The following is a 27775-nucleotide window of genomic DNA, read 5'->3' on the forward strand; positions in this document are numbered from 1 at the left end:
TATCTTTTATTAGCAAATACTTTCTTTATTATTTAACCAACCCTCATAATGAGATTCGCTGGTGCCCTCCACTCCACTTTCCTATTTCCCAGCTCCGTTTGGTTTATCCTTTCTGTGGACAGGGCCTTGGTGGCACAAGAGCGTGTGTGAGCAGAAACTCAAGGCAACATCAACAGCATCATTTTCACTTGCCTCTTTCCACGGTCTAGAGAGCTTTCTCCCTCCTGGGCGGCAACAAAATGCAACGCACGTTACGGAAAAACTCAATGTTCCCTGGCACCAAGCACCATTTAAAAATAAGGATATTTAAAACTTTAACAATATCTGTAAATACCAGGATTTGTACTTCTTGTCCTGCAAGAGTGATCACACGCGTGCATAGGCGGGCATCGCTGCCCTTCTGACCACATTAGCCCATGGGCACAAGAGCCCACTTTGGCAGGAGGACACACAAATTGTGGTTTCCTTGTGGCCCTTCCAGTTGGATGCACCTTGGCAGCGCAGAGAGGAAACCTGTTACTAATTGTACTCCTATTTCAAGCTCAGCACAACAAGAAGCGATCACTAATCAAATGTTAATAAAGTGGAAGCAGGCTTTGGTGCTGGAAAAGTCATTTTCAGTGCTTGCAAAAGTTGGGAACGTCAGCTGTTTTATCAGCTGCTCTAAAGCAAATTCTGCACTTCCCTGTGCTGCCTGCTTCGAGATGTCTCAGGTTTTGTACTGCTGAAGCTGTACTCGGCAGATGTAGCCCCAGGCAATGCCTCCCGCCTGCTCTGGGCAGCCTGGGCAAGGGATGGCCCCTGGATGCCCTCCCCATGGACCCCTCTTGGGACAATCCTGCTCTGGGGCTCCACACCAGCCCATGGCGAGAGGTGCCAAAAGGGGTGAACCATAGCTCTGAGTTTATATGGTGGCTCTTCAGACGTAAAAATATTTTAGTCTTTACTTCTAGCACTCAAAATACCATCTCGTGGAAAAGGAAAAATCCCTACGGTGCATCACTCAGGGTCTACCTGCACAGCAGGACCCCCTTTACTGTCTTCCCAGGCTCCGGAGGAGAATCTCTCAGCTGCCAGTAAATCAGTTTCCCTGGTCACTCTCCTGATAGCACAAAGAAGCTGGTGACAGCAGTGAATTATTGGCCAAAGGGTGGCCCTGCTTTATGGATCATCAGCTTAATTCCAGATTAGCTATCAAAACTGACAACATCCCTATGGGTAAAGGAAGACAGATAAAGACCCCTAAGTGCTGGCAGTAATTAAAATGAGTCTGCATTGGACAGTAAATCTCTTTTGACGGCAGAAGGGGCTGCCAAGCCGTTATGAACCGCTCTGGTCTGGTGACGGCAGGCTGATGCCCAGGCCAGGATGCTCCCACGGACGCGGAGGTGAAGCCCTCGCTGGCACCACAGCAGAGGGACCGGCTCCTGCCTGCTCTCCCCCAGGCAGGGAAGATGTCACCTCCTTGACCCGAACAAATGCTCATTCATCACAGGGCACATGTGAAAAAGAGATTACTCAGGCTTTACGATCAGCTCATTCACCTTATATCCAGTTCCTTCCCCTTCCACCCTATAGCTATTTATGGCTTGTTTTTGTGCGGCAGTAGGAAGGAACAGGACGGTGTGGGTACTGAGCAGGACCACAGGGTCCAGCCCAGCCTGCTGGGGACCTGGACTGTCCCCATCTGCTTCTGGCTTGGCCCCTGAGCCCCACATCGATGCTGACACCAGAGAAATGCTGTTTTTCTTTGTGAGCTGCTACAGCTCCTTCTCCTCCTTTGAACTTCTGAAACCAAACTATCACTGATCCTTCAGCATCCCTTCCTATACCCCTCTTCCCACCTTCATCAAACACAGACATCCCTCCAAAACCCAATTATTAAGTCAGTCATTGAACATGCGGTTGGACCAGGCAGCAGATGTCTTCAGCACCTTGCTGGAGCCTGCCTGGACCTTTTCCTGCCAGGATCGGACAGACTCCTACGAGCTACCACTTCTCCAGAAGTGTCATAGGAATGCAGCTATTTACTGCAAACGTCCCCTTCCAGCTCTCCTTCACTTTGCCTGGGCTGATCTGCATCATTTCCTCAGTCTCAGTCTCTGCCACAGGCCCCATAACTGCTCCAGATTTGGTGCTACTCGTGCCAGAGCACCTCCTGAGGATGTTTTGTTTGGTGCACAACCTGGGAAACCATTTGTGCTTATACCTGTACCTTGATAAAGGGGAGCAGAACACCATGCTAATCCCATGAGCGGACCTTTAAACCTGCATTGGGGAAAGAGCTATTTCAAGACAGCTTGGGCTTTCAGACCGCCTAAAAGAATGAAACAAGGAATGAAAGTCACCAAGAGAGCTGTCCCCACCAGGCAGATAACTACCCATGCCTGTTGAGGATGGTAAAGGCATTGCAAAGATGCTCCCTTCCTCGCTACCTGCAAGGGCTGTCTGCTTTGAACCCTTCCCACATCGTTTCTTCACTGGCATTGTACCTCTGCTCCCTCTCCCCACAAAGTTTCTCAGACTCCTGCCAGCAGCCCCAGCTGCCTTCCGCTCTCCTTTCCACCCGCTCTGCACCACTAGACAGGAGAACCTGGACCGATTCCTCCACCTGCCAAGCAGCCATCCCTCAGGGGGTTGGCAGCTGAGTGAAGGAGAGGTGTGGGAGCCTACATGGGCCAGGACCCATTCACTGCTATTATCCATATTTTCCATATTTTGTTTAGTTACGTTGGAGCAGAACCCCGTTCTGCCATCCAAACACTGCTCAGGAAGGCCCAAAGTGCACGTCACCAGAACATAAAACATGAGACAACAAGCAAAGAGGGAGCATAAGGAACAAGACAACAACACGGATAGATGTGGAGCAATCAACCACCTCATCGCCATCACATCCTTTGGACATCTGAGCAGGGATGGCCTGGAAGGAAGGTGCCCTAGATGCAAGAGCATCTAGGAGGAGAGGCAGGTATTCATACCACCTTGAGCCATCTACTAAAAAAGCCCCCCGTTTCTGTAGAGGGGGACCAGCATGCCCAACGCAGGGCACCGAGCGGGTCCCTGCAGCCTCCTCACCACCCGGCTCAGCCCAGCCCACATCAGAACGGCTGGGAGATTTCCTCTTGGCTCAGCCTCCGGCACACGTGGCCACTCTCCGTCTGTCAGCAACGTCTGCTGGGGCTGCCTGCGAGACAAACATCTTGTCCTTGGCACCAGGTAGGAAACAGCAAGCCGAGAGCTGTGCCGGAAGGATTTTTTTTTTTCCCCCCTCTTCTCTTTCTGCCACACAAATGAGAGACAAATCTCTGTCCCGGCCACTTCCCTTTTTTCCTTAAAGCTCCCAGTGGAGAAATCCCTGGAGAGGGACTTCTCACATCATGTATTTATATGCACAATGTTGTCGTGTACAGAGGTTTCTGCCAGAACACCAGCCTCTGTCCCCTGGCTGCACCCTGCACCCTGGGCACTGGTCCTTCTAGCTTCACTTTTGCATTTGCTTCACCCCAAGGCACTGGAAGCCCGGAAAGCAACGGCAAGCAGCTCTGCTGAATGTCCCCAGCTCCACAGAGCTGTCACAAGGGACTGAACCAACTGCCTCATAAGCCAGTTACCTCCTATCAGACAAGACAACCCCAGTGCAGGGCTCATTTCCAAGCCGTTGATTTCAGCAGAGGCTTAAATTAGGCAGGAGAAGGACTCCATGGCAAACACCCCCCAAACCTGTTAGGTAGGGAGGAGCAAGCAGCCAGTCTTGCCTCCTGGGGACCTGCTGGCCACCACACCAGGGCAGGTTGTGCCCAGCTGAGCCCTGGACATCCTCTTTGTGAGCTGGGGGGGGTTGGTGGCCTTCAGTCGCCCCATGGCCACCTCTGCTACCCGACAGCCACAGCTCCATCCTGTGTGAAGAGCAGAGCAGGGGGTCCACAGGCAGGATAAAGCTGGTGCTGCTGGGGAAGATGCCCAGCTGGAGCAGGGAGCCCAGAGCCCCAGGCCCTCCTGCCACAAGTATTTATGCACTTCACATTAAACAGGCATTCGACTGAGACAAACCAGACCAGAAGTAATCCCAGGAACGAGGTCTCTCCAGCCTCCGTGGTCCCTAATTAACAGTTGATGGCTGGGCTGGCTCCTGGGCAAGATCACAGCTCTCCTCTGCATTCAGACCATGGCTGCTGCTTGCTAAAACCCAGAGGAGAAAATTTAATTTCACGGACACAGCTTTTCCAGTGTCAATATTGGCACCTGCCTCCTAAGATGGGTCTACAAACAGGATGAGGAAACATCCAGGCTCCAGCACAGGCGCTGCTGCTACACTGGGGTGCAAGTCATCACTGATACTGAATGCATCCAACAGAAACAGAGCAAGGCTCAGGCCTCCAGAGCTGTAGGCAAGAGGAGCCCTGCCCTGGGTGATTCTCCCACACAGATGCACAGCCACCAGCTGAGCAGCTGAAGCAACTCAGCGTTTAAATTAGGTTCAAAGCTGGTGACTTTATACCCTCCCCCTGCGAGACCCAACACTTGCAGAGGAAGCCCTGAAATGCACCTACACAAGTCTCACCCTCAGCATTTGGGAGCGGATGTGCTGCACGAAAAGGTCAGTAAACTCCTTCCCCACTGTAGGCAGGAGGCATTCGAGGGGTCCTGCCAAAAATAAAAAGTAATTTCCTGCCCATCACGATACATCTTGATGGCTCAGACACCCATCCTCAGCCAGCTGTCTCCCAGCTCCCCACGCTTCACAAGACAGCATCTTCTTACATGTGTCCTCAGAAAGGCCAGCCAAGCACGTTTTCATCTTTTAAATATCATTCCCTCACAATACAGTCAATGTAGGCAATAAACATCACTGCAACCTAAACTTCCCTGTTTGCTCCCAGAGTTTTACCTGCTGCGCGTGCTCCAACAGCAAGAGCACTAAAATACAACCTGGCCCTTGCAGTTAGTTACATGTCAAAACCAAGCTAAGAAGTTTAACGAGCAACAACATTAATGGAGAGCCCTCCTGAGCTGTGAGGATTATTTACACACCTGCCCCAATGCAGACAGGTCAACGCAGTCTCACTGACTGGGGTCAGGGTTTGCCAGTGCAGAGACTTTCCTAATTACAGACATCTGCTTTGTCAGCAGGTGTAACAAAAGGAGCGAGATTACACATTATTCATTACCTAAAACGTACAAAACCTCTTGCACTTTCTGACGGCAGCACAGCTTGGATGAAAGCTGCAGCAGTCTGTGCTGCTCACTACCTCCATGGAGGTGGGACAGAGCATCAGGAGAAGTCCCAGAAGCCGGTCTCAGCTTCTTACCAAGCGATGCCAGTGCTTCAAAAAAGGGACCACCCTTTCCCAGAGCAGGATTGCTGGGTGGGGTGTTGGATGGTGCCTCTTCCACTTCAGACCAGGAGGGCTCTGGTAACATCTGCTGCAAGAACGAAGCTGTTGAGACCAGAAGATGAACCGCTTCAGCCGGCTGACATCTTTCTGTGCACAGCAGTGAGACACTTTACACTGCTCTCTCCATCAGAGGGATGCCAAACCAGTGAGTGCTTTCATTTCCTTCAATACAAGACACGCACAAACCCACAGCAGCCTGATGAGGCAGGATCTGGGACTGCTCTGCTACCCATCCCCAGCTGGTGTCGTGGACCAGATACGTATTAATGCCTCTGGGAGAAGAAAATGCCATAAATGCGCCTTGTTCCCACTGCAGACAGAGTGGTTTGGTGAAGCGGCAGAACCTCACCAAGGAAATCCCCAGCTCCGACTATCCCAGTGGGAATGGCACAGGCATCCCAGCTCACGGCAACGCCTCCTGCACGCCATGCCACAGCCGGGCACAACGCTGCCGAAGCAAACCCTGGGCGTGGAGCGGAGGTCCTGTGGGGCCGGCCCTCCCTGCCCACAGCGGCTCTGGCAGCATTGCTTCTTCCTCCCTTCGTCCGAGAACATCATTGCTAAGCAGTTACACCGCTCAGGCTGGAATGAAAAGTAACATTATTCTTAACAAGGCTTCTTCTCGGGAACAAAAGCAATCAGATTTGTTCTGCAGCCAAGACCACCACGGGTTACCTTCCAGGCCTCCTCTGGATGATGAAGATTAGCTCCCTGAATCCCAGTCTGGACTGCACTTTAAAAACCTTGACGTTAAGTCAAATTTTGGAGAAAAACACGTAAATGAGAAATCTAGCAATCATCCCATTAACGCCAGAGCTAGCTGCAGGCTTTGTTACTGGGACCATCGAGGAGGACGCCTTCCCCAGACATCTACTGATTAAATTACCAGCTTGAGTCACAGCACAAGGCGACACTTGATACAATTAACAAGGCCCAGAATAACTGTAATTAACTGTTAATTTGGTATCAATGGCTCCACTTGCACCATGTTTTGCTACACAAGGATTCCTCCAGGTTTGTTTCCTCCACAACAGGATAAACTCCAGCGCTGGTACAGGATATCTGGTGTTTGTTTTAAAGCACCGCTGTGCATCAGCTGCATGTTTTCGACACAAAAGCAAATGAATCCCCTTTAAATGTATTTTTTTCCCAGCCAATTTCCACAGCATTGTTTGGAAGCTGGTCCCTGCAGGACACACCTGAGGCACCTGCCTCCCCACCGGAGCTGAAGCCACAGGGGCAAAGTTGAATCTCTCCTCATGCATAAGACCGCAGCAGCCAGGGAATTTCAGGGAAGGAGAGTGATAAAATGCTATTTATGTAACCCAAAGGTTATGAACGCCTAACAATAAACCAGTGTGGAAACCAGCCAAAACGGCCACCCATCCAAGCTCAGCCCCAGCTTCCCCGTCTTGGTGAGAAAAGCAAGGAGCTGGACTCACCGCCCGGGAAAGCCTTGCTGCTCCTATAGTCTCAACTGAGCTAAATATCTATTCCAATACTAGATAAGTGGTGAAACACCACGGATGAATAAAGCAACCCCCAGAAAGGCAGGTGGGATTAGCAAAAAGGAAGCGCAGGTGAGACGTTCCTTTTTCATAGCGATAAAGGAGCTACATGGCTTCACACAGGAACACACCTTCCCCAGTCCTCTCCCATGTGTTCCTGAAATTTGTTGCCCGGGAAAGGACAAATGAAAGTAGGAGGGACAAGGAAACAGTGAATCTCGTCTTCAAAAAGTGACAGCTCTGCAGTCCCATTATTTACCAGAAAATGGGACACGTGGGGATGGGTTAAAGGACTTGGGTGCTCCGAGGAAAATCCTACAATGAATTATTTTCTTGAAAAACTGGCTGATATGAGGGCTTTGGATATTGATGGGCATTTTGGCACTACCTTCAATAAAAACAACCGATCGATCAGTAAGAGACAGCAGTCATAGCTGGATTTATGCAGCGCACAGGAGATGCTCAGGCCTTCAGCACAACTCCAAGTTGCGGTTGCACTGAGCAGTACCAGAAATGTGCCTACTTACCGCCCTTTCCTTACTGGAAATGGGAAATACCTCACATTCCACAGCAAATGTAACTGCACAAGCAGTAAAAGTGTGGGGCTTAACAGCGCAGCCCTTACACTCCTGTCTCGAGCAAGACCATAGCAAAAGCAGGCGAGAAACTTCAGCAAACACAGCCCAGATTACGCGTCTGTTTAAAAGCACACACGCAAACACGCTGTGTCCAATTAATCTTGAGCTGTTAAAGAAAACCCATTTCAGGTGCCCTGTGGGTGCAGTGTTCCCACGACAGACCTGATAAAGCCGCGACGTTTGCAGATAGGGTCCCGACGGGCGATAGCTGGCGTGGGCAAATGCCAGCTCTTACTAAGACAGGAAGGAGGAGTTTGGGTTTAAAAATCAACCCGACAGTCAGATACGTTCAAATTTAACTACGTTCTCGTTACAGAGGGTCACACTTCCTCCGATTTAACTGGCCTGGCAAAATCCTGTAACTGCCGCTTGCGTATGGAGTCAGAGAGCTTTTACCCGGCGTGTTAACGAGAGCCGAGGCACGGCTCAAAAGGAGGATGGAGTTAGTCTTTAAATACCAGGCCTAGACTTGGTGGAGCTATAGATTACTTTGTGTAGTAAAAGAAGAATTAGCTGATCCATTCCAAAATGCATTTATCATTAAAATAAAAATCTTCTGTCATGTTATTTAATAGCCTTAGTAAGAAATAATTGCAATGTCTGGTTGCTTTCAACAACATGTGGTTTTAATATTTTAATTGTTACAGACTGTTTAATAATGTTGAACAAAAGGCGTGTCCAAGTAGTTATTGTGTTTATTAACATTTCTTTTGAGGACTTGATTAATTATACTACACATATACAGCACTTCAGACATTGTAGTGTTAACTTACTAAATTTAGAAGTGGAAAATTAGCCAAAAGCAACTTGTTTTGGTGCAATTTAAATATTGTATTTTCAAGTGATAAGCGTTGTGCATCACGTTATTTAACAATCTGGCAGTTTGTGCATTTTTCTAATTATTATGCTGCTTCATCTGTCTAGGGAATTAAAATACAGTGGGAATAATAAACCTCACACAGCCCAGCAGGCCACAGAGAGATGTGACTCTAACAAATCTGTCAAAGTCACGGATTTTTCTGAAGGGGAAATATATTCCTGAAAACTCCTCAGCTCCCCAGGGTCTCCCATAATAAACTCAATAGTTTTCCCTGCTTGGAGCCGCTCAGGACAGGGTCTGGCAAGGCGGCCCCCCGGGACCCCACATCTCCCCCGGGAGCACCCACGGCCGCCCCGATCTGTCCCGTGCATGGAGAGCAATCATCGCGCCCTCCGGACAGCCCATGTGCCCCGAGCGGGGTCCGGATCCGACCCTTCATCCCCCCATGGTGGGGTTAAACCCCCTTTGCCAGTCCCCGACGCTCCGCCGTACTCTGTATTTTGAGCAAAGGGGTTGAGAGGGGCTCGGGCACAAGGGCATCACGCTGTTCCCAGGCCTATTTTGTTTACATTTGATTCAATCAAGTTGTGGCCTTTTGGCCTCCTTCCAAATTAACTTCTGGGTGACCTCTGCCGTGCCCTCTCCCAGCAGCCAGGCTGCAGGGAAACAGCCCATTAAACCCACAAACAAATATAGGACATATTGGTTGATCAACCCAGCTTCAAACGCGGCTATTTAAACGCCGGCGCATGCTTTTTTGCAAACTTCAAGTCTATTTTGTCTTCGGTCATTCACACCTCTGGGTCTCCTTTTTTTTTTTTTTTTTTTCTTTCTTTCCTTCCAGCTAGAGCTCCGTGTTTTACCGCCTCATAAAACTTCTAAATTTTGTTCTCATCTTCCTGTAAACCCCACAAAGAGCGATGCGAGGTGCTTTCACACGGGGCTCGCCGCAGGACCCGGGTCTTTACACTGAGCACGTGAAGAAAGGCAGCGAGATCCTGCTTGGGGAACAGCTGTAATACTCCGAGAAATTGTGTGTTCCCTTTATTTCCAAGGAAATAAATCAAAGCGGGTTTCTCAGGGTCTGTGAAAGCATATTGCCTGGATTCTGATCCCCAAAGGGTTTGTTGGTTTTTTTTTTCAAGAGCTTATATGGTAGTTAGATTTCTGGCTACAGAATATGCAATACGATAAAAACACAGTCCCTATACGGGGCAATAAATTACAGATTGTTTGATGTGGAAACCAAAGAACTGTCAAACTCCAGTATATCTGAAATATTCTAAATGAGCCCTTAACTCCAGCGTCTGGAAATGTACAATATGTTTCCAGGCCCTTCAGCCTTCTAAAGACACATCTTCCCCAGTTAGGTTTCCTTTTATGGATTTTAGTCTTCATTTTTGGTGGGGTTTTCCCCCTCTTTTCTTCCAACATTACACTCTTCCTCCTAGAGATGGTCCTATGATAAACACCAGGATTTAACTAAGCATAAAAAAGGATCAGAACTGGCCACAACCTTAAACAGGTAAGTGCAGTAAGGATGGGATAAAGCATCTGCTTCAACAGTGTCAGAGCCCCGTAAGCACTGCAGAGAGCACACAGAATCACAGAATCACTAGGTTGGAAAGGACCTTCAAGATCATCAAGTCCAACCATTAATCCAGCGCCACCATGGCAGCTGGGGACCGAGAGGGACAGGAGTGTCACACCGGCTGAGCCAGTGCCCACAGTCTCCACGCCTGCTGCATCCTTGCACCAGCAGCACTCGGGTCCACGCTCCAGAGCCTGTCTTGGGAGGAGGTTCAATAGGTGGTCATGAACGTGGCAGAACGCCTGGGATGTGGGCCATGGGACACGAAGGCTCCTACCTCCATGCGTAACTGTTAAAACTTGAAGCTCATCCCCATCTGTCAGCCACCTAAACATCCCCATGGTGGGGGGAAAATTGAGTGACCAGAGGAAAAACTTTGCACACCACTTTTTGCCTAGGGATGCTCCCAAATCACAAAAACACTGAGCAAGACCTTGTACTGACATATAATAACCTTTCAATCTCAATATAGTTTCACGTGTGGGATGAGTGAAAACCCTTCTAGCTAGAAGCAGACCCCATCCACTCTGGGAAATAAAAGTTAGGAACCAATTCCAACTCATTTTCCTGAAGGTGACCCTTGGCCTCCCAGCTGAGATAACAATGCTAATATTTATGGATGGGCTGTTTATGCCTCTGGGCACACAGCAAAAATAACTCAAATCAAAACTTGGTAGACATCTAACAGAACTGGAAAAAAAAAATCCTTACTTCCAATATGGCAATGGTAAACCATCTCGCCCACCAACGCATGAAAAATAGCACCACCCACAATCACACATTCGGGTGAAATAAAAATGGTCTGGAGTCTTGATGTGATGAGGGGGCACCACCGAGGGGGACTCATTCAGAAAGGACTGACTTGAGACAGCACACTACTCAGGCAGTGAGCTTTATTCATTTATCTATTTTAACTTGACAAAAGGTGCTTGAACCAAACCAATACAACCTGACAAACTTTTACTTCTCGTTCTCTCTGGGTTAAGTTTTCTATACTCCTTTCAGTCCCCAGGATTTTGTTCTAATGCACAGACACTGTTCTCATTTCAAACTGCAAAAGTTGGATAAGACTTTCTCATACATATGTGTGCACTTGCCCAGATTCAGTTTGAGAAGACACGAACTAATGAGCAAGCGTGATTTCCACAAACAACACATTCGCCAAACTCAAGCAAGCTCGAAAATGTGGCCTACTGCTGAAAGAACACACATTTTTCAGGCGTGTGAGCCGCCTGGAATAAATCGAAGCCAAGTCATCAGCAAATTACAGACATTAGCAAAAATCTACAAGTAAAAGCTGTGGAACTCTTCAGAAAAATTGCACAAGCTAGCATGGCTCCTGAGTCTACCCACATCCACAAAATCCAAGCTGCATCTCCAATGCAACACATGGGGAGGAATTCATTATATGGTACGAGATTCACAGTTTACTGGTAGTCACATGGGGAATCCAGTTTACAGCTCTGAGCACTACAAACGCTCGAAAAGGTGCTCTTTTCTCCAAAAGATTCTGGATGTTTGAAAACCCTGAAAAGCCATTGTTGGCTTGAGCTTGGTGGATCAGGAGATTTTCAACCCCTCCCTAGCCTGGGAGTCCCCACCACTTCCCCAATTTGAAGCCAACACCTGAAAAACACAACCGTAATCCATCCAGGGCTGCTCCTTCCACATTTCCTATTCTTTGGCGTTCAAGATGCATTCCAGATGTGAAGGAGAGCACTAAACTTCAGTAGGTCAAGAAAATAAGTGTGATGGTGAGCTATGACACCCCAAATCCCAAACTTAAGTGACCTCCACAGTTACTTTCCCAGTATATAAGCTACTTACATAGACTAAAGACCCTCCACAAGAATAGCTAGGTTCATAACTAATTTTCACAAATCACTTTTGATTTTCTCCTGATTTTATTCTCAACTCCCCCCTCTCAAACACAACTTTACATGAGGGGTCGATATTTTTCAAACTCTTATATTTACGCCGTTTAAACCAAAACAACTCACTTGCCCCCCATAACACGTTCCGATCAGATACTGCAAGCCAAGGAGGGGAAGCGCTGTCAGAGATTATGACCAAGCTGACCATATTCATCCCCTTACCACTATTTTTCCCAGAGCAGTAGCTGACAAAGACACTCTGCTGCTGCAAACAGCTGAGTTCAGCTTGGTGATGTTTACACAGGGTCTCTCGTTCCACGAATCTCGGCTCCTCAGCAGCCTGAACTGTTCAGCAAAGACCTAACTTGACCCAATCTGGCAGCCAGCATTTCACAACCACTTTATGTCAGCAGTTTCAAGTACACTAATAACCATGTTTTGTTCGGTGCGACTTTCTCACTGTGAACGGCAAAATATCATTATCACCTGCAGGTTGAAGCCTGCCCTCTACCCCATTTAATAGGGAGCTGATTATGCTATTCCCCCCCCTCTCTTTAATAATTATGGGCTGTTGGCAGATGGCATGGCTCGGCGCAGGGAGGTATGCGGGAAGGCAGAGCGGGCTGCCCTGCCGCTGCCCACATCAGCTCCCGCGTGCCGGGGTGCTCCCAGGGACTCCGAGCCCCTCGCTGCACCCCGCTCCCAGACAGGAGCTAATGAGGCGTGCCTGCACTGGAAGGTGCAGGGGTTAAACCGGGAACTGCTATGAAAACAGACCCTGGCAGTCGCGGGAGCAGGAAAGCAGAGGTTAGCAGAAAAGTCGCTAAGCCAGCAACTCCAGACAGACCAGCCCTTGCAGCCCACCCAGCCAGGAAGCAAAGCTGGGCTTAACCCCAGGAACCTGCCGCTGCCCAAAGCCTCATGCTGGAACAACCCTGAACAAGGTCCCCACTGCTAAGAGCTCTCTTGGGAGAGAATGAGCAGCTCAGCCGTATTAACAGACAGCATTACCACCCCAGTATTTGCCCTGCAAGGTCCCAACACTGTGTGTCCTTGGGAAGTACGGAGGCCCAAGCTATCAGTCTACTGAAAAACATCCCCTCTACGAGTTACTCAGTGACACAGAGAGGAGAGCAGAGTCCAGAGCTGGACCCCAGCATGGCTGGCCCGAGGCAACGCTGCAGAAGAGCTCTGGGAGGTTAGCAATCACAAGCTGAATGCTGCGCAGAGGTGCCACCTAATCCCTTGGCAGCGGTGGGGCTTGTTCACAGACCTAACCTGGCCTGGCATGACGGGTAGAGACAAGATACTGCTTGTCCTGGCAAGGATGCCAGGTCTGAGACCGTGGGAAGGAAGCTCCTTCCCCAGCAGAAAGGGTCTCATCCAGCTCTGCCATTTCCCCATTCCATGGTAACTTGTCCCAGTAGTGACTGGGAGTGGATGTCCAGGGAGATAGATACAGCAAAGCAACATTGCTCCCCGCTCTGCCAGCCGCAAGCAATGCCGAAGGGGACTCCTCTGACCAGAGGGGACATCAAGCATGTGGCATGCAGACCACTGCCAGCATCTCGTGCTTAGGGGCACCACAGGAGCTCCATCTTTCTTGGTCCTCCATCATGTGGGGATGGATGCCCAGCAGAATTGCACTGCAGAGGTGCATCCATGTATCCTCCCAGGTGCAGGATGAGCCCTGGAGGGCTGCAACGCACGTGCCCTGCAGCTCCCACTACACCCATGGAGCACCACGCCAGTGTGCATGAATCAGGACCTGCCACACGTGCCCAGAGAGCCCGGTACTGCATGGGGCTGAGGCAGCACTGGCTCCGCACGCAGCTGTGGAAGATGGAGGTGCCCTGGGTTGTCTGGCTGTGCCCGAAGAAAGTGTGGGGGAGGCCAGACTGATTTGGAAACCGCCCACTGTGGAGCCATCCCTGCTGGCACGCCTGCAACGAACCTGGTTGATGTGTTTCAGCTTGTCAATAATCTGGCTGATCACTGGCTCAGGACTTTTCATCTTCACCTCATGGTTGCCAGGCTGAGCTTTTGCTCCATTTCTCGTGATTTGGGGACTGTACCTGTGGGAGTGAGAACAGAAGAGACCACAATGTAATGGGCTAATAGAGAGGAGATCTTTAAAGTTCAGCACAAACAAAAGAAATCCCAAGATAAGCACCAGCCCTTTCCAAAACAGAGAGCGAAAAACAGTTAATAATGACAAAGAAAAGGCAGAAGATTCCCCTAAATATTTCTGCTCTGCCTTTGCAAAGCAGCAAGATGATGTACTTGTATCAACTTGAGGACAATGAAGTCCTTTCCAGTCCATTAGTAACCAAGGAAGACGTTAAACAGTATACAACAGGGATAAATATTTTCACATAACTTGCACCCAAGAGTCCTAAAAAAGCTGGCTCAGAAATTCTGGCTTGCTCATGTTTGTTTAAAATAAATCTTGGCAGACCACAGAGACTCCGGTACAAGAGCAGTAGTGTTGTGCCCACAGCCAAAAAAAATGAGTGGGATGACCCAGTCAACTGCAAGCTGATTAGCATAACATCAACCCCCTTGCAAAATAATGACTATCACTGATGTGTGATTTCAATAATAAAGAATTAAAGCATCAGAATATAATTAATGCTGTCAACATTGCTAATGGAAAATAGGTGTTGTCAAACAATCCTGATTTCAGTCTTTGATGAGATCCAGCCTTGGGGATCAAAGTAACTGCTTAGACAGGATGTACCTTGACTTTGGTGTGGTGCTGGACTCTGCACCATGCCATATCCCGATTTACAGGGGTACCGTGCAAGTCAGTAAAGCATCCATAAAGTGGATTAAGAGCTGGCAGAGAGATCTCCAGACACAGGTCTCCACAGGGACCCTGCCTGAGCAGCCATCTGCCAGGTCAGCTCTCTCTGCAGAGGAGGGTGGCCAAGCCCACGCTCAGCTTTTTTGCCAGCGATTAGGAAAGAAATATATATTCACTGCTGCAAAACTTACGGAATGGCAAAGTTTATCAGAGTGATAAAAGCGAGCAGAAGAGGGACAAAGCGATCGCTGCATGCTTGCCTTTGAAGGAACACGTTTCTACACTCCATACCTGAGTTCATGACGCTCAGGACATGAGACAAGAGCGTCCACATCAACCTCAAACTCCACTTCAGGACCAGAATGAGTGGCTGCCACCACTGACTGCTGGCAGCCACAGCAGTGGCACAGAGCACACTGGTGCCTTCTCAAGCTGTGGGTTGTTGGTATTCATCATAGCCCCAACGACGGGCCACAGTACTCTACAAGCACAAAACAAGACCTCGTCTCCAAGAGCTGACAGCCTGAGCACACGCTGCCAAACCCCAGCACTGCCTACAAAAGCGAGATTGCCAAGATAAGGCCAAGCATCAGTCTGCTTTACTGTACGTCTGTTTTTCCGGTGCCGTGGGTAAACATGATGAATATTCCTTTCTGCGATTCATCTCCTACACATCACGTCCTCACTCAACTCCCAGCACCAGCCTCAGCAACTGCCTCCCCGTCTGCCAGCTCCCCGCTCCTCTGCCCACTAATCCCTCATCCCCACGCCGCCGGGCGAGCTCAGGCGATGACAGTCGGCCCATTTCACAGAGGCTTTGGGGAGGAAGTGGGACTTCAGCGGGGATTTAAAGGAGGGGAGGGAGACCATGGGGATGGTGGGGCCAGCTCAGCAAGGATGCTTTGCTGGGGGAAAAAGCAAGAGGCATGGGGACATTCAGCCACAGCAGCTGTCAGGGCACACTGAGGGTTTCAGGGATACACAGGGTGTTGGCCCCACTTAAACTCTAGATTAGGAATGAGACCAACTCAGACATGTGGGGATGCAAAGGCAACCCTAGATTTATACTGGCATAGCAGGAATCTGCCCCCAACCTAAAATATTCACGTCATTTAAAATACAGAACCAAGGCTGATTTCCACCGCAAGGCTTTTTCGGAGCGGGAGTTAAACATACAGGAGCACTCTGCATCCCCAGCGCTGGGCACTCCCCATACACAGCTCAGATGGGAGAAAGGAGGTGTTTGTGCCTCTAACAAAGGGGCAGATGCTTGTGTATATTCCTGTTTCCAGATATAAACAGCTTGTCCAGGTACAGGAGAAGTCACTGCAAAGCAGAGACACCAACTTGAGTCCCACCAGCTCCTCAGCACCAGTGCTGCCCAGGCATACCAGATCAACTCCAACAACCCTGTTCTCCACCCAGGCATCGTTCCCCACGCTGATGCCTCCAGTTAGGACTCAAGATTTTGCAAAACACACTTTTTTTTTTTAAAAAAGTTATATTATCCTGGGAAGTACAAAACACTATACAAAGCTATACCTGAGGTCCCAGCTCAGAAAAGCACTTAAACACTGTAGGATGAAAGCTAAGTGACTGGCAGAAATGGAGCAAGAGTGCCAGGCTGGATCCCAGCCTGCAAGCAGCCCATGCCCAGGAGAAGGTCTGGCTTCACAGCACAGCCGGCCGGCAGGACCACAAGCTCCGAGCACCATCTCGTGGGAAGACGCTGCTGCCGCAAGCACAAACCTACCCGGCTCTGCAAATACTTGGGCTTAACTTTTTGCAGGAGAATGAAGCACTGGGAGCAGCAATCCATTAAACCTGCTGCTTATTTGTCACACAGTCACTTAATGCCACTGTGCCAACCTGACAAACACATTTGGACACTGAACATAAACATCCAGAAGATGCATGACTCTTTAAATGTCAAAGAAATTACCATTTTTGGCGTCACTGTAAATTTAATTTAAAACACTGATGGAACTTTAAAGTACATTGATGGAAAGTCTCCTGTGGTTTAAGAGATTTAAGTAGCAGGATAAATCTCCCACAGGTTTTAGCAAGAGGAGAACCAAGCCCATTTGGTGCCTACCTAAATGAACACAATCTCTCTCCTAAACAGTTTTATACAAAGAAACTCAATAGCTTGGGTTTGAACGGGCAAAGCCCCTTCTGAAAGCCGTGCAATGACTGCCAGAGAGGATTTCTGTAGCCTACGCAATGTCATACAGGAGGGAGGAACACAGCTATGGCAGGTCACCATAACTGCATGTCCAAAGACTGAAATTGTTCTCCAGAAGACAGAGTCCCTGACGTGACCTCGGTGACTGCGGTGGAGCGGTGAGGATGTCAGATCATCTTCCCCAGGGGGACAAGCCTACCAGGGAAGGAAGCAAACCTGAAAGAGTTTGCAGAGGGATCTCTCCCTAAAACAGTGATGCTGGAAAAGCAGAGTGCCACCGGCTGGTGCTTCCCACCTGGCCAGGTACAAGGGTACATAATAGGCCCAGAATGAATCAATTTGCATCATTACACAAGTCATTTGAAGCACCAAGGCAGCGGGCTCTGCAAACTGCACACCTTTGAGCATGAATCGCAGAGACGCAGATGCACAGGGACACGCTACGTCCGAAGAGACAGAGGCGAGCTCCTGCATGGCTTGGGTGCTTCAGGACACGCCGCCTCTGCGCTGCCGAGCTGAGACCTCCCGGTGCACTCGGGTACGAGGGGGACACCAGCTCCCCCTCGGCTCTGCCCCTCTCTGCCCACGCACCAGGGCTGGGGTGGCACGCATTCAGGCATGTGGGATGCAGCCAAACGAAGGGTTAAAGACTTTGAAATGTAGCTTCAGTGAGGGATGGGCATTCCTGAAATGCCAAAAAAGCTGGAAAAGGCAGCTGGCACCCCTCCCTGCAGCCTGGGCCAAGCAGCCAGGCCTTAATATGGTAGAGAGATGCCTTTGCAGACCCTTTCAAGCTGGAGGACGGGGCGTCCCAGGGCAGTCCCCATGCAGGCTCCCCTGCGTCTCACTGAGCTGCTGCTGGGCTGGTGGGCTCGCAGGTCCCATTGCAAAGCAAAGCCAAAGCATCACCTTCCCACGTTCCCAGCCACAGCTCAAAGGAGAAATCTCAGAGCCATCTCAAGCTGCTTTCAACATATGCCAATAAAACAGCCCGTTCTGTAGGACACTTGTGCCACTCCACAAAACCCACCACATACCTCTGCCACGGTGATATAGGCATTGAACAGCAAATATGCACAGTGGTTAAAGTCCACCCCATGGTCCCAGGGGGTCCCTGCGCCAAAGGGGTATCAGTGTTGCAACATGAGCATAGTCTGGCTTCCACTTCATAAGCAAAGCCCAAAATACTTTCCTCTTTGACGTGTGTCGACGTCAGTGAGCAGCATCTCCTCGCCTGGGCTCCCTGGGTATGGGCTCTTGCTGGGGACATGGTATTTTCCAAAAACAAATGTCACATTGTAAAATGTGCTGATAAGCAGCCTCACTAAAAATGACTTTAAAGATAACCACGTGATAAAAGGTCTGAGGTCTTCTGTGGGGATAGCACAACTACAGATCCTTCCTGCTCCTTCTCATCCACCAGCAATAAATGTCAAAGTATGCAGTCAATTAAGGGTTTTTTCCCCTTCTTTCCTCCCTACCATCCACAAATGTCTCCTGCGAACCTTTGGTCATTCCAGTCCAAATGCAGGTCCTTCCAGGCTTTCATTTCAGACCAAGGAAGACAAGATGACAAATGCAATTTAAATATATGGCAATGAATGTAAAATGTGTGTTCATCCTGCTTGGCCATGCTAGGCTTTGAGGTGAGTTACTGCAATGCCTGACATGTGATTTAGAGAAAGTAATCCTGTGAGTCAAACATAAAGAATTACACCTTTTAGAAAAAGGAAAGTAAGTTTTTCATTCAAATAACAATTAATTTTTGCCTGCTTTCCAGTTGCCAAGGATTTATCCAAATGCAGCTCCACAATTTAAATGGCATGATAGCCCTTGCAGGTTCTTCCTCTACTGTCTCTGTTCACTGAATCATACTTGTTTGAGGGAATGGATGGGGGACAAATACAACAGTCTGCTACAAGACAGGACTCCAATACAGGAGAAGCGGTTTCACTGCACAGGACTTAACAACCAAGCTTGAGAGAGCAGGATTTCCAGCACCTGCAAGCCCCTGAAGCTGCTCTGCATTTCAAGACATGACTTATTACAGGCCATGTGGGCTGGTGACGCCAAGTCCTCACCACATAGGAGGCAAAAAGATACAAAAAATGGGAGACAGGAAAGAAAAGTTTCGCCCCCACACTCCTGGCAGGAACCCAAGTCTTATCTCCAGCTGGTTTCCATCGGTCAGTGAAGGTGTGCATAGTGGTAGTGCCCACATTTTACTCTCTCTGGCCCAGCTCCCATTTGGTTTAGTGTGACCACCTTAGTGTCACATCAGCGGTGCAAACGGCCAAAAGGCTGGAAGAGCTGTTCCAATCCACCCATCCCACCCTGCAGCCAGAGAGTAACTCCTGGATGAGTCCATAAGAGCTGATAACTTCTGTCCCTGACAGTTTCCTCTCTAAAGAGACACTGTCCAGAGATACCTGGTCAATCATACCAAGTGCCCCAGCCCAGCCATGGGCTGGCTGTAGGCTGCAGGCCAGCCAAAAGCCCACAGCCCACCCCAGCTGTCCTCTTCCATATAGAGCACATGGTCCCACCATCCCTTGACCATATGCAGACACGTGTTATATGGGGGTGCAGATGGCAGGAGAGAATTGGGGTGTACGGCTCTTGGGTGCCTTCCCAGCTTGCAATGTGTGCTTGACTGCTTGCTTGTAGTAAGTGCTTGCAGTCATTGCAGAGCTTGCAATGCCACAGTCAATTTACACCACCAGCAGCTCTGAGCAAGCTTCTTCAGAAGCAACCAGGATGATCGAACGCTCTCAGCGAGGAACATTCTCACCTAAACAAAAAGGAGACGTTTTCTGCTGGATTTCCAAATATCAACCACCTCGCAGCCTGGTCTCACTACCATGAGAGCCCTCGGAGATCCTGCTGTATGAGTTCCCTGCCAAAGGGATGTGCTGCCTCTTCCCAACCACGTTGCACAATGCGCTACAGACAGTAAGCATGCTGCAGATGTTGATTTGTTTTATTAAATGTGAAGTCTCAGATAATCACCTGGTTCTGGAAGATGGGACTTTAAGAACAGCAAAAACTGTAATATTCATAGCAAAACCTGTAATATTCATAGCAAAACAATACGAGTTTGAAGCATAAAGGGACAGCCTGAAGTCTCCCTACATTCTTACTTTAATTGAGTAAAGTTCAAGACAAATAGATTATGGAAAAATTGGCTAAACCTGAGATCAAGCAGCAGGCTTAATATAGGAAGATTCATGATCTTCATTTCTGAAATACTCTGGAAACAATTATGGCCACTCAATAACCCACTGAATTTGCCTACTATCCTTTCATTATAGCTTACATTTGCTACAAAGCTGTGTTTTATGTGCTTGAAAAGTTATACAGCCTCCCTCTTTGGGGACTCCATTGTATCAGATATTTTGCAACACTGCCAGAAATAACCAAACCCTTCATGAACTAAAGGGTTATTGCTGGCATAGAATTTCCTTTGTTCCAATTACAGAATCTAATTTTTCTCTCTTGCTTGCAATTGTGCTTTCATTGTTTATGATTTGTATGATTAAAACAAACCACAGTATGTTGGCAACAGCAAGGAAATCTGAGACTTTTAGCTTGAAGAAGAGAATCTGGCAAGGTGCTAAAAATATATTAATTTGGAATCGGTATAAAGAGAACAAGAGTTATGCGGATGATTTAGATTAATGTACAAGTTTGTCTTGAGAAATTTGGAAATGGCAGTATCTAACAGTAATACTTAATGTGCTTACAAGTTTTGCAGTGGGCAAATGTTGCTGTCGTTCTATTCAGAACAGCTTGAAAGGAATATACTCATATAAGCAGATTATTAAACTCTGAGAACCTAGATTTTAATAGGCTTTTAGTATTAAATGCTGCAAAACCCTGATACTACATGCAAGGTTCAAATCACCTTTGAGATTCAGATGCCTAACTCCCATAGAAACTGAGACGAGTTCGATATCTCAACACCCACTTGACTTAAGCTGAAGTCTTTAAATGAGCTAATTATTCAGTCAGGATTTCAGTGATAAGAATCATCCTCTGGTTTTTCTCAACATTGGATGGAGATAAGGATAAGAGAGGCTGGACAACATCATCTCACTACCCAACACCACCAGCGTAAGGGCAGGGAGGAGGATGGGGCATGAAGACAAAAAGAGGCAAGGAAGAGCATGTTGGCAACCCTCACTTAGGCAGGTTTAAGCTGTTGCACACCCACCCTTTCTCCATGTCCAGCCCTCTCCTATCTCAGGGAAGTGCTTGTCAATTAATTGATCCCAGGAAAGCTGCAGAGGTGTACAGGGATGCACAGACAGAAGGAGATCCAGTAGGTCTGGTTCCCAGCTACGACAAACACCCAAGCACCTTGACCCCTCAACAAGCTCTTCACAAGTGGTGCAGTGTGCCACATGTGGCTTTTGCTGTGAATCTTTGTGGTGTCACATAAAAGCACAATATGTTTTTGCATGCTTCGAAGTGTGAAAAGCAGTAATTTCTTGCCTTTTCTTTTTTCTTCCCACTTTAGCTTGTGTTCTTCAACCAAGCAGCAACAGCACAGCAAAAGACACAGGCACCGCTGGGTGCATGACCAGAAAAAATCAGCCTTCCTTGTATGATTGCCACTGTTGGTTTTGTTTTTGTTTTTGGTTTTTTTTTTGCATTTTGCCATTACTTCTGACAGATCAAGGCACCATGTGCTAAACCCACATAAGGGATGGTGATCAAGCTACCAACTCACAGAGCAAACCTCAGGAAGGAGGATGAATTCTTGCCATTAGATGGTCCAACCCAGAGAAGTGAGACAGGCAACAGATCACAAAGTAAGACTCAGTAAAAGAAAATGAGGGATGAATCATATCAAAAATGCTAGAATACACAAAGCAGGATGAGTGATGCTGACCCATAAGCAGAGCATATTGCATGTCATCTCCACCACAAGCCAAGGCATCGAAAGCTCGCGGTCAAGCAGGTTCTCAGAGCCCTTCATTTCAGGGGGGTTGCAAGGGGCTGCACCAGGCAAGGAGTGCACTCACTGCATGCATAACCCTGCTCCATCGGTGGGAAATCTCAGAGCCACATTGAAACAAGAACATAGCTCAAGTAGAGTCAGACCTCGATCAACACAATCAGCGAAGTACAGTCTGCACAAGACTGCACTGGAACGGTTCGTTGCGTCAGAAGAAACGCACAGTAAAATACTCCAGCTGGCTGCATCGCATTGGAGGCCCAGACAAACATGCCACGTTCGATCAGGGCCAAGGGAATTAAGGGCAAGGAGGAAATGGAGGACAGTTCAAAGCTTAAAATGGGAAATGAGACTCACTGGAAAGGCATTGAGTGTGTCCAATCTGCAGGGAGGAGGGACACGCTCACTCTCTGCTGATAACAAAGCACTGGGATAAACAGGACAGAGTAAATATCGATTCAGAAAAACACAAGAGGAGGAGCACAGGGTGCAGAAGGGACCATTTGCATCGAATAGCAGGATACACATTGTCAGTATTATCTTGAGTGCATTGGCATTGGCAAGCATTGGCAAGGGGCTGTGAAGTTGCTATTCCAGGCTTAACACAACATGTTATAGGAAAAGGGCTTAAAATAACTAGCAGATTTTGTCGTGGCAGAGAGGTCAGGAAACAGATAAACCAGTAGGGCTCATCTCTAACTTGATTAGTATTCAGGTACTGCATTAAAGATGTGCGAGGTTCATGGCCACAAGCCCTACAGGAACACCACCAAAGCCCAGACATGCCCATATGGATATTCATGCCGAGCTCACTGACACAGCAGTGCCCAAGCAGCTTTATCTATTATCTGCACAGCATCAGCCATGGAAACACATGGAAACATGGCATCCACCCAACTATCCCTCTCCCCTTCAGCAGCTTCAGGGAGTACTTTTTAACCCATTCCTATGGTGGGCATCTCATATTGCTATGGGAATCGCAAGGCATCTCCTCCGAGGCCCAGCTGCCACGCCACAGGGACATGAGTGGTCTTAGATTTTTCTATGAATGTCCCAAAAACCCGAAGGAGTCTCAGGTTGTATGTGGTACCCATGCTCAGGCAACTCAATCCTGCCTCGAGGTGAAACATCCAGCTATAGCAACCACATGCAGCAGGTTAAGTGCAGGGCATGAGCATCTCCTCCTGTCCAGCCTGCTGAACTTCCAGCCAGGAAGATCTGATTTACAAAAGCCAATATCCAACAAAGCAAGAGGGAAACATTAAGATATAAAGTATATTTTACATGCACAAAACCTAGAAAATCAGACCCTTCTTTCTGGCAGCTGTTACACGCATGGAACAACTACCAGGTCAGTATCCTGAAATTAATACTAGAGATTCAAAAAACATCAAGTTTCTCATAAAAAGTGGCAAGCTGGAATTTGATGACCAACAAGTGCATATTGGGCAAGCAGGAGAACTGGTGTAGCCATGCCAGAAACATTCCAGTATATAAAGTACATTCTCAGAGCAGCTTGGGAGAGAGCTCCTAGGCAGTGGAACAGCTGCTTGGCTCCCTCTTGAGGAAAACACTGAATAAAGAAACTGGTGGCTTGGGTTACTCAAGCACCATTACCTTAAATGCTCCTGATTTTCAGGAATCCTCCAAGACTCTCGAAAGAGATGCCACACTGGAAAGTCCAAGCAGTCAGTTTTGGCTCCACGTGAAGCAACAGAATTGACTTTAAAGCTAATTTTAGCTACATGTTTGTAGAGGGCAAGGAGGAGAGGAGTGGGAAGGCATGCTCTCTTCAAGCACAGCAGAGGATTTAATCCTCAACTTAATAGCCAGGCAGTCAGGAGATGAAATCATGGTGCCCCCTCTGTGCACGTACACTTTATCCGCTCCCTGCCTTTCCCCCTCCGCATGCTGTGGCACCTACGTGACCTGCCATATTGTGCCACCAACACCGCAGCATTGCGGCAGGGGACCTAGGATGACATCTCTGCCTGTGATGGTCCACTACCATTCTCAGCAGTGGAGAAGGCTATCATCTAAAGTCACGCTTAATCTGCAAATACTCTGAACTTGTATTTGCAGGAGGATCTGGACTCAGCACCTTTCCATTGCTGCCACTTCACCCAGCTGTGGCGTCAGTAGGACCGTGGCCCCAGTGAAGTCATAAGCAAAGACCTCACCCTAGGTCCTCCCCTGCAAAGCTGCAGTGTTTATAGCACTGTTTTAAGATGTTTTAATTAACAATCAGTGAGACAGTATTGAAATAATCTTTTTTTTCCAACTGTACTTCTCAATTAGGCATCGAAACTCAAGATTTTCCTGAAATAGGTACAGATAGAGGACACATTTTTCCTTCAGCAAAGTAAGTACATTTAATTAAGTGTTTGATCTTAGACGCTTGAGCAATTTTTTTCAAAAACTAGTTTGATGCTATTTTGATCCCTTCTGTGTTTCAGGTCAGTATTGCAAGTACAGGCTAATTACCACTTGAAGTTACTGATCAAGAAGTCATAATTAATATCTCAACAGTTCACCACTTCCTGATTTTATTTCTATTTCTTCCCTTATGCAAACTACTTAATAGCAAAGGATGCTTTGCAATGCGGGGTGATTAGAGGAGATTTATGTATAATTATAAAAAACATTTCCAAGTCCTATTTCCACATCCTTTAACATTCCTGAGGGGCATTTTTTGCAAGAAAAAAAAATCTTCATTTCTATTAACACTTCCTTCCCCTTTATGCTATTAATCCTGTACTTGCCTTTCTTCATTAACCTCAGAGTTACCACCAGCACATCCTCAGTACTGGTGAGTGGGGCAGGGAAAAGCAGCCAGGGCACGAGCTGGACGCTGGTGTGAATGGCTCCATCCAGGGAGGAGAGCCAGGGCTCAGTTGCAGGAAGATGGTCAGATGGCAGCAGTGGCACCACCAGAGCTCAGTGGTCCTGACCTCCAGCACAGAGCCACGGCCAAGGAAAACCCCAAAAAGATGGTCTTCCTTGTCACTCCTTGGATGGGGCAGGGGATGCCAGCCATGCTGTCCTGCTATGACCACACAGAGCCAGGTTGGTGACATCCCCACCCCAGCGTAGTGCATGGTGGCAACTGCCCCCATTGCTACTCCGGAGCAGCCAGCCCTGCACCGTAGTGCAGCCTCGCATGGGAGCATGGCTGTGCCGAGCTGCTGCTGCTCTCCCCTCTTGGCTCGCCACTGCCAACCCACCCCGACCGGAACTCCTCATGGCTACAGGGTTTTCACAGCAGAGTGCAGAAAACTCGGTGGAGGGCAGCACACAACCACTTCTGCTCTCCGTACGGACTTTGCACATCCATCTGAGCTGCAGCACGGGTGGACACCGGCTCTGTAAGAGGTTCCTGAAGGGAACGAGCAGTGTCCTGGCCACAGACCCGTCCTGCTCCTGGCTAACAAAAGACAATCAGTGCTGGGGAGAGGGAGAGAAAGGGAGGTATGATTCACCTCTCCACGACTTCTTGTCCGTTCCAGCAAAGAGTGTCATTCTGAACAGCAGAGCTGTGGTTGCAGATGTAGTCTGGCAAGCTGCTGTAAAAACTGCTGTGGGACTTCAGCTTCGTAATGAGTTCCCTGGAAGAAAGAGTGGAAAAATGGTGCTCAGTTAAAAGAGGAAAAGAAGATGGGGCTGGTGCATTTTAAACAGTGAAGGCAGTCACACAAACACAAGAATGTCTTATTTCTGACCTCAAGTAGCATTTTGCATCATTTTTACTGACGTTGCTCAGACAAGGGCTCAAGTGTGTTTCGCTCAAGTGTGTTTCACACAAGTGTGTTTCTTAGGGCAAAACTGCCTGTGATGGGAGGGATGCTGGGGCAGCAGAACCTCAGCCCAGCCATGCAGCACACCAAGGCGACACACTCTCGGTGCTCTCACAGCGCCTACGGAAAAGTGCACGAGAAAGCTGTGCGTACATGGGGTACACCTGAGCAGCAGGTGCTCAGACTGTCAGCAGTCCCCTCGGCTTTGCAGAAGGCAACGGAGGCCCTTCAGGAAAGGACAGCCTTGTCACTCTATCTGCCTGACATCAGCCATCCAACATCCCTGCAAGCGCAGGTGGCATTTTTGGTGGCAGACTGGAGCAGACACTCTCAGCACAGACCTGCATAGACACGTAACACCAGGTTTCATGTTGCTCTGTCAAAAACACCTGATTTCAAGGCAAGCGTTGGGCAAGCCATGGGGTCACAGTCTGCATTTGAAGGGGCAAGTTACACTCAGCAAAAAGACTCGGCCCAGGAAGGCAGGAGGAGCCGCAGGAGCAGCGCTTGCGCCAGAGAGAGGGGGATGTGAATCGGGCTGCACCTCCACCCTGCGCCCTCCTTCCCAGCACCGAGGACCTTTGTCCTCAGCAGGTCCCCTTCACCAGCGGTCCAGAGGTGTCAGGACACAGGCTGACCCCGGGGACTCTGACAGGGGCTGCAGGAGCGGGATGCACCCGTCCCCCCAGACCAGGTCCGTCCCCTCCGGGCATTCAGCAGCTGTCATTAGGAAACACTGGCAGATTTAATTAGGTAAATGGCACAAAAAGTACGATAATATGAATAGCAGGGACTGGAGGAAGTAAGACTTGGCCTCAGTCTCCTGGTTTGGGCTCAGCGTGTTTCCCCCTCTGGCAAGGAGTTATTTTTTGGCCTCCTTTCTCCCCGGCAGGGATGAGGAGGGATCAGCACTCTCAGGGGCATCCCCTTGGTGCCCGCAGCGGTGGGACTTCCATGCCCTGCCAGCTGCAGGGGGCTGCCCAGCCGCACCAGGCTGCCAGACAGAGCAAGCCTAGGCAGGCTGGGGTGCCGAGGGGTGCCCAGCCCCCCCATCCCTCTTTGCTTGGGGATTTCGCGGGGTTCCCTCTCCGCCCGACTGCCAGCTGGGGGCAGGCGAAACAAGGATTAGACGGCCCAGCGCCGGCGAAGGCGGCCTGCGCTGCGCTGCCTTTTCGCTAACGAGGAGCCTGTTTCTGCCCCGATCGGACTGGCAGAGCCAGCAGCCAACGGAGGCAGAAGGCCACCCGAGTCCTTCCGTGGGTCACCACAAAGCAAGCACCAAACCCATCCGTCACTGCCCATGCCAATAAACAAGGGTTTGCCTGAGGAGTCGAAGCCCTCCAAAGGGTGGGAGTTCAGCCCACAACCCCCCTGCACAAATTGGAAGGGTGCTTCAGGAATTCACCTCCAGCATGAACCACCACCTACGGCACTGCGCTTACTGTGGGGCAGGAGGTCCAATCAACACCATTTTGAAAGCCAAAATGAGGCAAGACCTGGGTCTTCAGTTGGGCCAAACCCCAAGCAGGACAAGCCTTACACTGCCCATCACACCCAGCTCCTTACATCCTAGGCACTGCCTTGCTCCCCGTCGCACAGACCCCAGCAGCGCTCAGGAGAACAGATGGAAGAAAACTTTCCTGGGGAGCAGAGCTCCCCGTCGGGCAAGGCAGGGAAGGGAAAGGAGAAACTCCTCTGTCTCTGCAGGTATGAGCTCACGTAATTCATTGCAGCAGATTTCATTAGACTTCACAGTCCTCAAAGGACATCTCCGGCAGAGCCTGGGCTGTGCAACCCTCCGACGTGTTGAGACAACGGAGGAATGCAAGCCCTGGTGCTGTATCTCATGGGAACCGTATCAAGAATGTAGCCTGTTACGCTTTAAAGAGAAATCCATCCAACTTCGTCTATCCCCAGTTCCAAAAATTGCCAAGCTTGCCTGTTTCTCTTCTGCAGGGAGTTTTTTTGTACTCAAGACAGCAGCAAAGGCACTGCACGTCTCTGGGTGTGCTTTCAGATCCAGAGGGGAGATGCTTCTCTCTGACACACCAGCATGAGCCCACTGAATTACAGCTTCTACTTACAGAGGGAAGGAAGCACAGGGTGCAGTGCCAGCAGCGGAGGCACCTGCTTCACTTTGAAATTATTCAGTAGAAGGCTGTTAACATTCCTGAACTACCGTAAAACTGCACAAAAACAGTTA

General features: G+C 49.0%; 1 protein-coding gene across 1 annotated transcript in view; it reads right to left on the minus strand.

The window, feature by feature from the left end:
- Window positions 1–27775, minus strand: part of GPC3 (glypican 3) — a 152506-nt gene that overhangs the window by 31666 nt on the left and 93065 nt on the right. The window contains exons 5-6 of the mRNA XM_082004242.1: window positions 25258–25383; window positions 13782–13902 (exon numbers count right to left, since the gene is read on the minus strand). Coding sequence (XP_081860368.1) covers window positions 13782–13902; window positions 25258–25383 — 247 coding nt within the window. The remainder of the gene's footprint in view (window positions 1–13781; window positions 13903–25257; window positions 25384–27775) is intronic.

Source organism: Phaethon aethereus (genome assembly GCF_964289735.1).
Source record: "Phaethon aethereus genome assembly, chromosome: 10".
In the NCBI taxonomy this organism is placed as follows: domain Eukaryota; kingdom Metazoa; phylum Chordata; class Aves; order Phaethontiformes; family Phaethontidae; genus Phaethon; species Phaethon aethereus.